This window comes from Rattus norvegicus, chromosome 6 (genome assembly GCF_021556685.1).
Source record: "Rattus norvegicus strain SHRSP/BbbUtx chromosome 6, alternate assembly SHRSP_T2T, whole genome shotgun sequence".
NCBI lineage: Eukaryota > Metazoa > Chordata > Mammalia > Rodentia > Muridae > Rattus > Rattus norvegicus.
Genome location: NC_141539.1, coordinates 123,545,741 through 123,562,597, shown reverse-complemented (window position 1 = coordinate 123,562,597; position 16,857 = coordinate 123,545,741). Strand labels below are relative to the sequence as shown.

The window sequence follows — 16,857 nt, the reverse complement described above, 5'->3', positions numbered from 1 at the left end:
GGTTATGTTTGTGTGCTTTTCTTCTCTTTGTTTTGTTGCCAAGACGATTAGTTTCTTGCTTCTTCTATGGTATAGCTTGCCTCCTTATGTTGGGCTTTACCATTTATTATCCTTTGTAGTGCTGGATTTGTAGAAAGATATTGTGTAAATTTGTTTTTGTCATGGAATATCTTGGTTTCTCCATCTATGTTAATTGAGAAATTTGCAGGATACAGTAACCTGGGCTGGCATTTGTGTTCTCTTAGGGTCTGTATGACATCAGTCCAGGATCTTCTGGCCTTCATAGTTTCTGGCAAAAAGTCTGGTGTGATTCTGATAGGTCTGCTTTATATGTTACTTGACCTTTTTCCCTTACTGCTTTTAATATTCTTTCTTTATTTTGTGCGTTTGGTGTTTTGACTATTATGTGATGGGAGGTGGTTCTTTTCTGGTCCAATCTATTTGGAGTTCTGTAGGCTTCTTGTATGCCTATGGGTATCTCTTTTTTTAGGTTAGGGAAGTTTTCTTCTATGATTTTGTTGAAGATATTTACTGGTCCTTTGAGCTGGGAGTCTTCACTCTGTTCTATACCTATTATCCTTAGGTTTGATCTTCTCATTGAGTCCTGGATTTCCTGTATGTTTTGGACCAGTAGCTTTTTCCGCTTTACATTATCTTTGATAGTTGAGTCAATGATTTCTATGGAATCTTCTGCTCCTGAGATTCTCTCTTCCATCTCTTGTATTCTGTTGGTGAAGCTTGTATCTACAGCTCCTTGTCTCTTCTTTTAGTTTTCTATATCCAGGGTTGTTTCCATGTGTTCTTTCTTGATTGCTTCTATTTCCATTTTTAATTCCTTCAACTGTTTGATTGTGTTTTCCTGGAATTCTTTCAGGGATTTTTGTGACTCCTCTCTATGGGAATCTACTTGTTTATTTATGATTTCATGGAATTCTTTCAGGGATTTTTGTGACTCCTCTCTATGGGCTTCTACTTGTTTATTTATGATTTCCTGGAATTCTTTCAGGGATTTTTGCGATTCCTCTCTGTAGGCTTCTACTTGTTCTCTAAGGGAGTTCTTCACGTCTTTCTTGAAGTCCTCCAGCATCATGATCAAATATGATTTTGAAACTAGATCTTGCTTTTCTGGTGTGTTTGGATATTCCATGTTTGTTTTGATGGGAGAATTGGGCTCCGATGGTGCCATGTAGTCTTGGTTTCTGTTCCTTGGGTTCCTGCGCTTGCCTCTCGCCATCAGATTATCTCTAGTGTTACTTTGTTCTGCTATTTCTGACAGTGGCTAGACTGTCCTATAAGCCTGTGTGTCAGGAGTGCTGTAGACCTGTTTCCTGTTTTCTTTCAGCCAGTTATGGGGACAGAGTGTTCTGCTTTCGGGCGTGTACTTTTTCCTCTCTACAGGTCTTCAGCTGTTCCTGTGGGCCTGTGTCTTGAGTTCACCAGGCAGGTCACTTGCAGCAGAAAAGTTGGTCTTACCTGTGGTCCCGAGGCTCAAGTTTGCCCTCGGGGTGCTGCCCATGAGCTCTCTGCAGCGGCAGCAACCAGGAAGATCTGCGCTGCTGTTTCCGGGAGCTTCAGTGCACCAGGGTTCCAGATGGCGTTTGGTGTTTTCCTCTGGCGTCTGAGATGTGTGCAGAGTGCAGTCTCTTCTGGTTTCCCAGGCGTGTCTGCCTCTCTGAAGGTTTAGCTCTCCCTTCCATGGGATTTGGGTGCAGAGAACTGTTTATCTGGTCTGTTCCTTCAGGTTCCGGAGGTGTCTCAGGCGCAGGGGTCCTGCCGCTCCTGGGCCCTCCCCCATGGGAACCCAGAGGCCTTATACCGTTTCCGCTTGGGCCAGGGATGTGGGCAGGGGTGAGCAGTGTTGGTGGTCTCTTCCGCTCTGCAGCCTCAGGAGTGCCCCCCTTACCAGGCGGTGAGGTCTCTCTCCCACTGGGTCTCAACATTATTTTTTTACTTCAAAATTATACCATTATCTTTCATTAAAACCAGTTTCTTCAAAGGAAGACAATTCTAAGTCCACTTGTGTTAATTTTAAGCCCGTGCTTTGATAATTATCATTTGCAGATTTGTGTTGTTCTAAGATCTGTAATCACAGCATCACTCTTCAAAATAGTGGAGAAGTTAGGTAAGACTTGTGTGTTGATTGGATAGCCTCTTGGTTGTTGGAATTTGTAAAGTAACACTCTTCTAATTTTGTGACTTGGGAAATGTGTGTGTGTGTGTGTGTGTGTGTGTGTGTGTGTATGTGTGTGTGTGAGTTGTGTGTGAACACATACATACATATATACTCAGAAAGAAATTTGAGACCTTAAAGTAGTTCTGGGGTACATTTATTAACTTAAAAGTCTTTTTTATTTAATTATTTTCTTTGTTCTGGTAGAATGTGCTAAGTGTGATAAGTGGGCAAGGGTTGGGAAGATGAATGAGGTAAGTGGGTAAGGGGTGTGAACAGTCACTCAAGTTTGCCCTTTGGGAAAAGAAATGCATAATTAATATTCTTGTATTACCAGGTTCATTTAATTTTACCAGTCATTCAGCAAGCCTTCCTGCAGATATGCTTTTCAGCTGAAATATTTAAAAACAGGAGCAGAAACTTGGGAGATACTTACTTAAAACTGACTCTAGCTGCACAGAATCAACCAGACAATAGAGAGCTATTTTCTTTTAAAGTCGTCTCATTCACATCCTTTTCTGCTTTTCCATAGCTCATACAACTCAATTTACTCAACCAGGCTGGTATTACCTGAAGACAGTTGGCCATCTAGAGAAAGGAGGAAGCTATGTAGCTCTGACTGATGGCTTGGGGAATTTCACCATCATCGTTGAAACTATGGTAATTGTCCGTTGTTGGGACTCAAGTAGTGGGCATCTCATACTTCACCAGGAACTGTGTCTTTAGACAGACGGATAGGATATTGTGGTGTTCTGGGCATAGGAGGGCATATCTCCAAGATTCTTGTGACTGCTGCCCTGGGAGAAAGGTTGGAGAAGGCTATTGGTTACCTTGCTCCTTCTGTTGTTTTAAGACAGCTCTCTTTTTAAAGATATATTGATGTAAAGTAATAACCAGTTCTTCCAACCAGCCCCATGCTCCCAGAATAAGATTTAGACTCAAAATATATATTTACAAATACCTTGGTTATATTGTGAGGCTTTTTTATTATTAGATCATAAGTTAAATTATCCCATTTATTTTAATCTATATTCTGCCATGTGGCTGGTTACCTGTGCTCAGGTCCCAAGCATCTGTCTCGTCACATCTTCCCAGGAGGGTCTCCTGCCTTGCTGTATCCTGGATGTCCTACCTTCTATTCTACTCTTTTCTATAGGCTATAGTTTTTTTTAATCGAAAGGTAGCAATATAATATACAAGATATTCTCTCCACAATATATTGGGATAACTGGCGAACATATGTGTCAGTTCCTTTGGGTGTGTAGCCAGGACTGGGGCTGCCAGTTAAACAGTAACTAGTGTGAAGAGCTGCCAGTTCCCTGTCCCATTTCTCCTTGCTCCCAGCGGTTCATAAGGCTTCCAGCATCACCTCATCCTAGCCAGCAGTTAGTGTCCATTTCTTTGCTTATAGTCATTCTTGAGGGTGTGAGGTGATGTTATTACCGTTTGACTTTCCTTTTCCTACTGACTAATGATGCCAGTTATATTTTCATATAATTTTTGGCTATCTGTATTTCCTCACTGGAGAAATGTCTATTTAAATCTCCATTGCCCATTTAAGAGTATTTTTAGTTTTCTTCTTGAATTGTAAGAGTTCTTCATATAATCTATCTAAAAGCCCCTCAGAAGACACATGGCCGCTGTAATGTGTAGATCATACTACCCTGTTTTAAGCTCTGGGTAGAATGTGGTATGAGCCATCACTGTAGTTCCCTTGGATTCATAGATAAAACACACACACACACACACACACACAGAGGAGAGAGAGAGAGAGAGAGAGAGAGAGAGAGAGAGAGAGAGAGATTGAGAGAGAGATATTGAGAGAGAGAGAGAGCACACTAGTTTATTTTTAAATGTTTTAGCTCAATGGCCGGGCATTTTTAAACCTTTTGCAGCTAACATGCTCTTACCTTCACTCCCAGCTCAACACCTCTAAATCTGCCCTCACCTTAATTGTCTGGTTACCTTCTCCTAGTTCAGCACCCTAAATCTGCCCTCAGCTCAGTTGTGTTTCTTTCACCTGCACACACGGATGAGAAGTCTGAGAGGAGGGGAGAATTGATTTCTCAGCTGAGCTGAGTCACATGGCTCCAGCACATGGAAACAAGGAAACACATCTGCCAGAGAGAGCTTAAGCCAGAGGCTGGGAACGCCTGCTGTGCAAACAAGCTAACTGGTTCCCCAAATCCTAGAAGAGAGGCACTGAGAAACAAACAATAAAGCTGCCTGTCTCCAGCCATCAAAAAAAAATCAAAGGACAGATTTTTAAAATTTGATTAAACTGTTTTTAAGGATAGTAAGGATTATAATAGTAATGGTTCAGATGTTCTCAAATAAACAGGTATTAAGCTCCACGAAAGAGAAAAGTTAAGAGAGAGTGATACAATAAACAAAAGGAAATGTAATTACAGTAAGATACAGAGAAATAAAAATATTGAGACATTCAATCTTAAAAAATTAGACCAAAGGCAAGGGGTAGGAAACCTAGCCTATCTTAGACAGTAAAAATTTAGGTCCTAAAAATCATATAAAGAGAGAGCCTAGACATAGGCTTATACAATAAACAAAAGAAAATTTAAGCTTATATTATATAAATAATTTAGGCCTTGATCTCATGATGGTCAGGACAGGGAACAACAAAAACACTGTCTCACAAGTTAACGTTTATTTACATTGTTTTATTAGCTTTAAATTGCTTTAATTATCAAAATAAATGTAATTAAGAGTTTGGTGGTTATATTAAAATTCCTCTGGGAGAGCGGTCAAGCTAAATGTTTAATGATTTCTGATTATTGGACCAAGGACATGTTATTTTGGGAGAGAGACTCTGTGTTTGTGCTGACAAGAAAGGAGAGAGGGCTTTGGACTCCATCCATAGATCACATATGACGGGGGAGGCCCCTAAAGAACTAAAAAGGTTAAAAAAAATCAAACAAGACAGATAAAGATTCTTCATGCAATCCTTCACACGACATTACAATTGGTTATTAATAAAATTAACTCACGAAAAAGACAGCTGTCTTTCACTACTCACAGAACAAAATGCATCCTTAATTGATCTACACATCCTTCATAATCTATAAAAATATCTTAATTATACTAAATTTCGGTTGTGATATATTATAAAATGTAGTGAGGATGAGATTCATCCTCAGAGATGTTGAACTGACCTGCTTGGTGCCCTGCTTCCAGCTGCTGCCCAAAACAGCTTCTGGATTGCCCTGAATTCCAGGTTATCTTGCCTCATTCAGCCTTTCAGACAAATCTGGTTAAAATTTAGGTCAAGATCTGAACCTTCCAGAATACAGAGACTAGATAACAGATGCTAAAGCTAGCTTTGTAAAGTCTAACCAGTTTTACTAATTTTCTTACCCCTTCCCATCACTTTAAAAAATTTCTCATCATCCTTATTCAACAAAAAAAAGCTATAGAGTTCTCAGCCCAATTCCCTGGGTTTGGATATCTGGTAATGGTTACTTTACAAATTATAGATACTCATTTTAAGAAATAATGTAAAATTGGTCATAATTTTAAATGGGAAAATAGATGAGTTAGATTACTAAATTTTATTCTTAATTATATAGCCATAACCTTACATTGATAAAAATATTAATAATTGATATAAAATTAAACCTGTAATCTCTTACATTGATATAAAAATTATATACTAATATAAAATTGTGGTTTTCACTGGTATAAATGTATATATTGATACAAAATTTAAAATTAATATTGTTACTCTTAGATAGACATTGTGCCTGTATGACTTATTCAAAAATACAAGTCTTGACTCAGTTCTTCTAATAACTACTTCACAACCTGATTAAGATGACTCAATAACACAAGTTAAGGTCCAGATAACAAAGTCATGGTTATGTTAGAGTCTGATTTAATACTATAACATGTTTTCAGTTTACTCAAATAAAAATGACTTGAGCAGTTAAGGTTTAACAGTTCAAAAACAATTTACTTAGTCTTCAAAAACACCAAAAATTAAAGGCTGACCAGATAGTCAGCTGTCTCTATAATTGTTTAAGTTTTGAAAGCTATGTTTGGTACTTTCTATATGCTTAGACAATATTTAATTTGTTCTCAGATTTCTAACGGGGTTAAAGACCAGTTATAGTCTCACAATCAAACAAGTTTTTAGCATTGAGAGAGGTTATAAAATAAAGGACATGGTTTTCAGATAATGTTACAAGCTAAAGTCTAAACATAATTCAAAGATAAAATTATAACTCTTCAAGTTAGAGATGATAGAGTACTTTATCTGACAAACATGATGAACTAGATGTCAATTACATATCATACTTTGTAATTTATATGATTGTTATGGTATTGTCCAATTTATGTCTGAGGGAAGAGTTGTTTTCTTTAAATTGGACAAAAAAGATGAGATGTAGGGTGTGGCTCTGATGCTTTGATCAGGAATCTGTGTGTGAATGCTAAAGGTCCTGTTTCCCAGTTGGTTCTTGGTTGATCAAGAAAGATGCTAGGGGCCAATGACTGGGAAGAAGAGGCAGGACTTCCAGGTTCCCTCATGCATACTAGGAGAGGCAGGCAGAGGAAAGAAAAGTTCCATGCTTTGGAGGGAGAAAGAACCACTAGTCATGTGAGATCTCAGGTGGAGTGGCCATTGACTGCTTCCCCCACTGGGCCTGCGGTAGCATGATGGGAGATGAGAAATGCAGCTAAGCTGAGGGCAGACTTAGGGTGTTGAGCTAGGAGTGAAGGTAAGGGCATATTAGCTGTGGGAATCTTAAGATTTAACCCAGACATTGAGCTAAAAAGCATATTAAAATAAGCTTGTGTGTGTGTGTGTGTGTGTGTGTGTGTGTGTGTGTGTGTGTGTGTGTGTGTGTGTGTGTGTGTGTGTGTCTTTCATCCACAGACAGATCCAAGGGAGCCAGGGTGCTGGCTGGTAGCACTGTCTAGCACATACTTCACGTGGCTTTTCTATATTTGCTCTCATGCTTATAGGGTAAGTCAGCTGGATCCTAGATTCATAATCCTGCTAGCTCATCCTCTCCAGTGCTGGAGAATATGCCCAACTTCTTTCTTTTTAATGGCATCCTTTGAAGTAAAAAAAGCTCTAAACTTGTGTGAAGTTCAGATTGGGACTTTTTTTCTTTTGTTTTCTGCACATTTAGTATCAGACACAGGAAAACATTGACTAATCCAGGGTCATGCAGATTTGAAGGGTAGTCTTTTTTTTTTTTTTTTTGTAAGATTGCTGTTATTTTAAGTTTTTTAAACTCTTATTTATTTATTTATTTATTTATTTATTTATTTATTTATTTATGCACTCCAGCTTTTATTCCCCTCCTGGTCTACATCCCATACCTCCTCCCCACTTCTCTGTGAAGATGTCCCCACCCCACCCACCCCATCAGACCTCTAAACTTCCTGGGGCCTCCAGTCTCTTGAGGGTTAGGCTCATCTTCTCTGACTGAACCCAGCCCCGGGAGTCCTCGGCTGTGTATGTGTCGGGGGCCTCATCTCAGCTGGTGTATGCTGCCTGGTTGGTGGTCCAGTGTCTGAGAGATCTTGGGGGGTCCACGTTAATTGAGGCTGCTGGTCCTCCTACTGGGTTGCCCTCCTCCTGTAAGTTTCTGATCCTGTTATTTCTTGAGGTGCTTGGCATTTGGTCCACTTCCTTCATTTGTGTGCATATGCCTAGCTGCTGAGGTCCAGCCTCAGCACTCATGTGAGGGGTTCATGAGAAAGGGGGAAGTGGAGCAGTCCTGACTGGGTAACTACTCGGGGTCAGTAGTGGATGCAGCTCTCAGTTCAGGTGTTTGCTCTCTGCCTCACCAGTCTCCCCATTCTTCCTTCTTCCTTCTTTTGACCAGGGAGCCCCAACCCAGAGCTACATCATCAAGGCTTTGACCATTGTTAATCGTTAGAAATCCTTTAATTTACATAAATTCTAACAACCCCAGATCTTTAGTCCTACCCCTCCCTTCCTTAAAACACAAATCAAAAGTACATTTCCTTATAGTCTTTACACAGCCTGTTCTTCACCTGTAGCTGCTTGTGGTTTCCTGGTACAGCAGACAGCAATCTTTACAGTGGCTATTTTCACGGAAGGACAGAAAGGTGACAGATTACTAAGGTTAAAATGATTTCTTACAAAGCTTTAAATTTTATGCTAGTAAAGCAGCTAGCTCTCTCCGATATCTCTCTAATCCTTCAAGTAGCGAGGAGAATGAAGTACCAACTTTTTATGTGCTGTACATCATCTTTCAATTCTCCACTATGTTTCCTTATCCTAGCAATTCCATGGCCTTAGGTCCAAAATTGACAACCTCCCTATAAACATTAATTCACTAGCCCATAGCTCGTTTCCATTAAACCATACTCTTCTTCTAACACTCTTTGTTTCTGGATCGTATACAACCCTTCCTCATGTAAACCCATCTAACATTTGCTTGTTCTCTATAGATTCTTCCTCTTTTTCCTGTCTATGCCTTTTCTTCTTGAGACCACTTTTACTCCCTCTTCATGAAGTTCCCAAGTTCACTCGGCTTATTAATGCATCAGTCATTGGGCACATGTATCTCCTCATAATTCCAAGTTTGGCCAAGTCACATAATGAGCAGTTTCTACAGTGGGCAATGTAGGTTTCTATGGACTCGGTTCTGTTGTCTGGATACTTTCCCATGGCCCTAAAGGTCAAGCAGAATGCATATTCCTCATCCTCCAGAGCCTCATGACCACCTCCATTCCTCATTCCTGAAAAGTGCATCTATTTCATTTATTATGGAATGATTAGCTCTGAGTAATGAGGGAAGTGTATTCCTCAGAGAGAGATTGGAAGTAAAGCAAATTGAATAGAGTGCAGATCAGCTTAAGGGCAACAGTAACCATCAGCACATAGTGGGATCCATGACCTAGCAATGCTTCACGGGCAGGAACTGTGTCACACTGCCCGTTAACGCAGCCAAGCTCCACCCAGCACCTAGCTGGTTTCCACCATGCTTTGCATATATATATATATATATATATATATATATATACATACACACACCGAAAAGCAATCTGTAAGAAATTTGAGAGTTTTTCTATGCTTGTGGTTTTGTGGTAGCCATGCATCTTAGTTACTGTACTTCTAAGTGAGGGTTTGGGGTCAGTTTCCTAGCTTTGATCATTTTCAAGATTGGCTATTTTGGTTACTTTGGATTTCAACATAATCAACTATTGCGAGCATACAACCTAAGATTGATGTTTTACTTACTCAGTCAGTGTGTAATGTGCATAGCATTACCATTCTATCCTGCCAGTCAACAAATGTGGGCCGTCTTTCTGAGCATTCTATGTTATTAATTTCTCTATGATACTTTGGCATTTCTTGTGGGAACCATGTTTCTTTTTAGTAACACTACCTACTCTTTTGGATCCCACTGTAAGTAGGACGCCTCAAGGTTATTTTACTGTAAGTAGGACACCTCAAGGTTATTCTACTGTAAGTAGGATGCCTCAAGGTTATTCTCAGGGCTTCATTCTTGTGTGTAGAAATGCTGTTGTTAATGTGTTAATCTTGGCCTCACAACTTGCTTTTTCTGATGGTTACTAGAGAATTTTGTTTACATGAGTATTCCCACTTCAAGTAAGATGCTTTTAGTCCTCTCTTTATCATCCTAGAAGCCTTACGGTTCTTTTCTTTGCCCTGTTGCCCTGCCCGGTGTTCATCCAGAAGAAACTCTGTAGCGTATGCTTGTTAGCTGGAGATTTTGCCAGTATTTAAAACTTAGGTTGAGGAGCTTGTCTTTTGTTGAATCTTTTTACGCAGAGCTCTGGTTTCCACCAAGCACGCACTTATGTGGCGTTTGTCCTCCGTGAACTCTGTGTGCTGCATTGTACTGACTGGTTTTGTGTGGGGAGACCCATGCGTCCCTCAGATGAATCATTCTTCAATGTGACATTGTCCTTTGTATTTGCTGTTGGACTCGACTTCTTAGATCCTTTAGAATTTTCTTTCCTTGTTATGTCCTGTTTGGTTTTAGTATCAGAGTAATTAGTAGCCACATGGAGTGATTTGGGAACATTTTTGGAAAATTTCTGAAGGTCTGATGGTCTTCAGTTGTCTGGCAGAATTCATTTATGATGTCACCTGACCCCAGGATTTTCCTTCATGAGTTTCAGTTTAAGAATTCTTTTACTTATTGTAGGTGTAGTCAGGTGTTAAAATTTTTTCAGAGGCTATGGAATTTTGTGTTTCTGTCATTTTGACTTCCTGATCTGTGTGGTTGAGCATGGAACCCCTCGTGTAGACCTGTTTTAGTTGTATAAGGCTGGCAGGGTGCCCTTCTGCCGTTCTCTTTAGTTACTGAGTCATGTCTCTTTCTTCCTGATTGATCTTCCGGGAAGGCTTATTTGTCTTTTTTTAAAGAAACAATGCTGTTTTGTTCATTTTCTGTGTTTCAGTATTTCACAGCAGTATTTTTTCTCTTCCTCTGTATGCTATGGTTTTGGTTTGCTCTTTTGAAACTGTCCAGTTTCTTAAAGTAGAAGGCCAGGTTACTCTTAGAAAACACTTAAAATATATAGGCACGAGTAGCCTTCACTTCCTCTGTATCTGATACTTTAGTGTAGTTTATCTGTTTTAGGTTTTGTTTTAATATTTCGACCACAGAGTTTGTTTTTTATTGTACTCGTGGTTTCCTCCTCGACTTAACTGCTTCGTGGCAAGGTCCTTTTATGTAGCTGTGAGTTTGGGCTACCACACTTTGGCTCCAGCAGGTTGCACATGCGTACTTGCCCAGGAGCGATCTGGATTCAGAAGTGGAAGACGAGTGCACACATATGCCAGTTAATTTTAAAATGCCTTGGCTACCCTGAAGCTGGGCACTTCCCCTGCTACCCCAGGCCCAATCAGGGAAGTGGCCACCCACCTGAATTGTCACATTGCTGGTTGGCTTTTTCTCCCGTAGCTCCTACATCGCACCCTTCTCCTCCAAAGCATGGCGATTTTGGGTAGTCTCCCCCTGCATCTCAGCCCGTGCAACTCTGAGGGTCCTGCCCTGTCTCCCTTTACCCAGCTATTGGCTGCTGGCATCTTTACTGATCAAAAACCAACTGGAGACAAGGATCTTCAGCATTTGAACATGCAGATTCCTGAGTGAATCAAAGCCGCAGAGCCGATCTCCAACACTTTTATATCTGTGTTTCTGTGACTTTTGCAATTGGTATTGAAGTTTCATTTCATCCCATTCTGATTGGAGAGCTACTCCCTGGTGTTCCTCTGAGAGGACTGCAGTCGTTGCCTCACTGTGGGCCACACTGAGCGCTGCCCTGGAAGAATAGCTGCTTTGTTGCCTGTGGAATTCCCCATGGCTGTGTCTCAGATCTGTCTGTCTGTCTGTCTGCTGTCTGTCTGTCTGTGTTCATTTCTTGTTTTGCCTGAAAAATCTCAACAAGTAAAAATCTCAACTACTACAGGATTGTCTCTCGTCTTCCCCCCTGTTAGGTTTTTTTTTTTTTAATTAAATATTTTATTTTACTTACATTCCAAATGTTGTCCCCTTTTTGGTTCCCCCTCCATGGTTCTTCACTCCCTCCCCACTCCCCTTTGCTTCTGAAAGAGTGCTCCTCCACCCACCCATCACCCTCTCCCACCTCAACCTGCTAGCTTCCCTGGGGCATTTTCAGATTTTGTCTTTATTTCTGATATTTTAATGTATTGACTTCTGGCTTTAAACTTTCTCTGTTTATATTTTTCCTATTATTTTAAAATCAACGTTCTCTGTTACTATTTGTTATTGCTTTTTTTCTTTTAATGTGATGCATGTCCCCTTTCAATAGCATGTAGTTTGATCTTGCTTTTCTTAGCCTTGTCTGTTGAATGGCCTTAGTTTTCTATGGTTTGGTTTATTTTTGCCTTGCGGTCTTTGTTTTCCACAGTTCATGGTTTTGTTTCTCTTTGGTATTCCTCCTTTGCTGTTTTCTTTGACGTTGACTGAGTGTTTTCTGAGGCTTTTCTGTTCCTGTAATGATCTTTCCGCGACCCTTTAGAGGGTCGTATCTCAGCAATGGCTTCAGAGTTTACCACACATACCTTCCTGCTTCAGGACCACTTCAGATTAAACTGACTGGACCCTGGGACACAGAAGGAACGCTGTTCTTCTCTCACTTTTTATATTTCCCAATTTTATTGTACCTGCCACAGCCCCAGCAGAAGGATAACAGAATGCTGTGAAATCATTACTTTATATGTAATTTTTAAAAAAAAGTCCATGAGAACAGAAGAGAAGAGCATCTATTTATATCACGTTACATTTATTTTATTTACAGTATGGCTCTTTGGATCTGGTCTCTATATTTAAGTTACCATTACGGTCATGTTCTCACTCTGAGCTTTGTCCAGGCACACACAGTGTACATTAATTAAAGTTACGTTAGCAGTTTATTTTAATAAACTGAAATAAGTTCATATTTGTTATAAATGTTTGCCATTCCTGCTGCTTTTCAGGCGTTGATTATTTATGTTTTCCCCACAAAATAGCTTGGGTAACTTACCTGACTTTTCCCCTAGAGTCGTCAACATTCTATGTGTATACGGCCATATCTACCGTATTATAATGTCTCACGTCAGCTGGCCACCTTCATTCTAAAGGGGTCTTTGGTAAGTACATGCATTTAACTTTTATTTTGATTTCAAAATTTATCTCTGGGTTGGAGAGATGGCTCAGTGGTTAGGAGTGCTTGCTGCTTTTCCCCTAAAAGTGGAACTGGTTTCCTGCACGCTTGTCAGGTAGCTACGGCTACATATAACTGTAGCTACGGAGGACCTGGTGCCTGCTTCTGGCCTCGAAAGGTCACACATGTGAGCTTATAGAAACACAGCTTATAAATAAAACACATTTTTAAAAGTTTATGAAAATTTTGTGTTCCATTGCAGGCTATCAATTTTTATGCGTCATTTATTATAGAAATTGCTAAGAATTTGTGTATGAATAGTCACCTGCCCTGGTGCCTTCATCTCTTGACATTTTTTTTAAAAGACACAGTCTCATGAAATCTAGGTAGCCTTGTTTAACAGTGGTGGTTGTCCAGGAACTTCTGCGTACCTGCCTTTACTTAAAGAATGCTGGGATTGCAGGCATGTGCTGGCACATCTGCCTTAGGGAATGTGGGGCGAGAACCCCAGACTTTCTTGCATGTGAGGCAAAGCCTCCACCAAGCGAGGTTTCTTCTGAGCCCCGTAATGAAATAGGGCAAAAAAGCCAACACCTAACAAAGCTGCCTGCCTGGGGCATGATTGCCCTTGGTGGGGTGAGCACCAGCTGCATGGTCTTAGGAATTTTCTTTTTCCTTTTTGTTTTTTTCAAAATGGGGTTCTCTGTGAGCCCTAGCTGTCCTGGAATTCACTCTGTAGACTGGGGCTTGCCTCTAAATCATAGATTGCCTGTCTCTGCCTCTGAGTGCTGGGATTGAAGGCATGCACCACCACCGCCTCCTGAGGAGTCGTCAAGCACTAAAACTTAGAGTATTCTATACCGAGAAACAAACAAAACAAAATAAAGTCAAATCAAACAAAATACCCAAAAGTCACCATTTTAAAGGCCTCTTATTGGATTTTGTTTGGAAGAAGCCAATGTGCTTTCTTACTAATAATGTCATAAGGACTAGTTTTTTGTTTGTTTGTTTGTTTGTTTGTTTGTTTATGCCAGAGTGTTATTAGAGGACCAGCAGGGCTGGGAGGGGGATAAGAGAGGCAGGGGAGGGGGGAATGATAACCAACCAGAATGCATTATATACATGCATAAAATTGTTAAGAGAACAAAATTTATAAGAAAATTAGCCAAAACATCTAATCATTATAATCTGAAAGCAATGTTGTTATTCTAACATCTAGCAAAGGGAAATTTAAATTTGCTCACAAAACACAAGGTGAATAGTTGTATTCTGTATTTGATTAAACATCTGACTTCATTAAGCTGGGAGGCTTCAGAAAGAGGCACTGATATAAAATTTTTGCAATCAAACAGTTGTCTCCAAAATCAAGCCAAAAACTATTTTTTAAAGTTGCGAGTTCATGTTATCTGCTTTTTCTTATCGATTACTTATTTACGTGGCAAATGTTGTCTTCCTTCCCAGTCTCCCCTCTGCAACCCCCACATCCCATCCCCCTCCCCTTCGCCTTTGAGCTTTGCCACACACCCAGCCACCCCTCCTTCACCCCTTTAGCATCCTCCTTTGCTCAGGACCAAGTGCCTTCCCTCCCATTTATCTAAAGCAAGTGGCAAAGACATCCAGAGACCCTTCAACTGCTAAGACCACCTAACTACACGGGCAAGCTGTTGCTCAGAAGTCTGAAGATGCCACTTGACATCTTTTCTCCAAGTTGTTAAAAATCATGTGGATCTGTTACTTTCATGCCATTGTTCTGTGAACATGGAGATTTATCTCCTTTCAAAATCTTTTGGAAGCTTCTCAGTGTGTGTGTGTGTGTGTAATAATCATAATTCATGATAATTATTAAATATGAAAAGCATTTTAAGGTCTTTTAGAACATTATTGCTTATTTATGCAAGAGCTTCTGTCCTGGGTTATTATCTGTCAGCCTATCAGATCATTATTCACTTAGCAGTTTTGAGTTATTAAATATTCATTGAAAAAAATGTTAGAACAATCTTTGAACAAGGTGAATTTTATATGATGATAGTAACATACATGAAGGCAGAAAAAACAGATTAAGATTTTATAATAATAAATAAAGACATTTTAAAGTAAATAGTTAAATGTTTAACAAGGTTTTTACATAGGAAAATTGTTTTGAATCCAAGGCCCTAAGACCGGTTCTTAATCTTCGCCAGTGCTCTCTGGTGTTAATGCAGTGGGTTACTTAAATGAGTTACATGAGTGAGTAGAGATCTCTGGACTACAGTGCTCTCCTCTGTAAAGGGAGGCATGGCAGGTTTCCTCAGGGACGCTGTCACAGCCCTGGAGGAGAGCATGCTAGAAGCAGGCACGTTCCCGAGCATGCTCAGTGAAGTGGTAGTTTGACAGGAGTGGGAGTGGACTCCTCCTGTGCCTACCCAGCGAAGGTCAGAGGGCACATTTCAGAAGGGGGACAATGACGTGACGGGAGTGCTTCTGAGCATGCCCTGTTGAGTGTCACAGTGACCTAGCTGATGTGGTTCTCTAAAACAAAGCGGGTTGGTGTCCCCAGGGCTGTGTCAGTTTTCCTCAGGTTTCTCTGAAATGTCTTAGTTGAAGCAAACAAACAAACAAACAAAAAAACCAAAAACCAACCAAACAAACAAACAAAAAACAAAAAAAAAACCCAAAAAACCAAAAAAACCCAATTTGCTTAAACAAAGTCTTGCTGTTTTCAGAAGAGTTTAAACTAGACAGAGGCGGTCTTTTAGCAACTGGAAACAGCAGGCATTGCTTTCTTTTTGAGGTATTAATATCAGGCATTGATGAATTTCTCAGTGTTTTCTTGTGTTTTCTCCCCAGAAAGAAATACAAGAGCTGCAGGTGTGGTACACCAAGCTTGGAACAACACCAGAGAAACTTCATTTTAAACAACTGGAAACTCTATGGGTAGTCTTACAATTGATTTCTATGTTTGGGACGTTACAACAGTAAAAAGGAACAAATTCGATTAATGAATTAAAATGAAGTTATTTTATGGCTACAGAACAGATAAAAATGTATTCATATTTTCCTTAAATAGGGATTCTGATTAAGGTGTTGGGAAGCCATTGGGGCCGTAGATGTGCTCTGTCCTTACATGCTGGTTTACACTGGTAGATGTGCTGCCAGTGCCTGGCTGCCTCATTCGGTACTGTCCTCCTCTGCCTTGGTCTATGTCCCCATAGCAGTTGACTGTAGGTAGTCTGGCCCTCTCTGGGTTTCTCTTACTCTTTATTGTTCCTCCTCCTCCCTGCTGCTTGTTTCTGTTTGGATTTCATTATGCCTCCTTATTCAGAAAGTGTCCAGGTCTCAGTACTGAGTCTGACTCTCAGGGCCAGCCATTCACAATGCTATAAGAGTGCTGTGCCTAAAACCCTGTTAGGAATGTATCAGCAGCTTTCCCCATAGATACACATTCCCCACCTGACCCCACTGACCTGACAAATGTCCCTTATTGTTCTATCACATGACCCCCACTGACCTGTCACATGACCCTCATTGGCCTACCACATGACCCCTACTGACCTGTCACATGACCCCCACTGACCTGTCACATGACCTTGACTGTCCTCTCATGAAGTAGAAGACATATTTCCTTTTCCAGATGCAGATCTCAGTAGCTGTTGTCTCCTCACAGAGTAAACTTCTCAGCTTCCTTCATATCTGTGAAGATATGTAACCTCAAGTGTCAGTTTCTTTGAAACCTTACTCACTGTACCCAGTGTAGGACTATGTGTGGGTCTCATTAAAGATTCCCCCACCACTTTTGTGACTTTGAGATTGGGGCTTTACCTTATTTTGGTTTTAGACCAGAAGCATGTGGTGCTTGGTACTTGGTGATTTCTCAAGAAAGTTTTCAAAGAATAAAGTGGCCCCAGCAAATATATTACACCATCTACTCGACTGAATCTAATGGGTTTTTAATGATTAATATTATGATTAGTCAATATCAATGGTTAAATACCCATTAGACCACTCTCTACTTGTATGATAATTTACTAGAAATAATAAAATCAACTCGAACTCCCAAGTAGGAGTGCTGT

General features: G+C 40.3%; 1 protein-coding gene across 5 annotated transcripts in view; it reads left to right on the top strand.

Moving 5' to 3' along the window:
- Galc (galactosylceramidase) overlaps window positions 1–16,857 on the top strand; it is a 69,362-nt gene that overhangs the window by 40,859 nt on the left and 11,646 nt on the right. For all 5 annotated transcript variants that reach the window (XM_087553367.1, XM_087553368.1, XM_087553369.1 and 2 more), the window contains exons 10-12: window positions 2,703–2,830; window positions 12,705–12,794; window positions 15,635–15,721. In XM_087553367.1, the coding sequence (XP_087409493.1) occupies window positions 2,703–2,830; window positions 12,705–12,794; window positions 15,635–15,721 (305 nt within the window). The remainder of the gene's footprint in view (window positions 1–2,702; window positions 2,831–12,704; window positions 12,795–15,634; window positions 15,722–16,857) is intronic.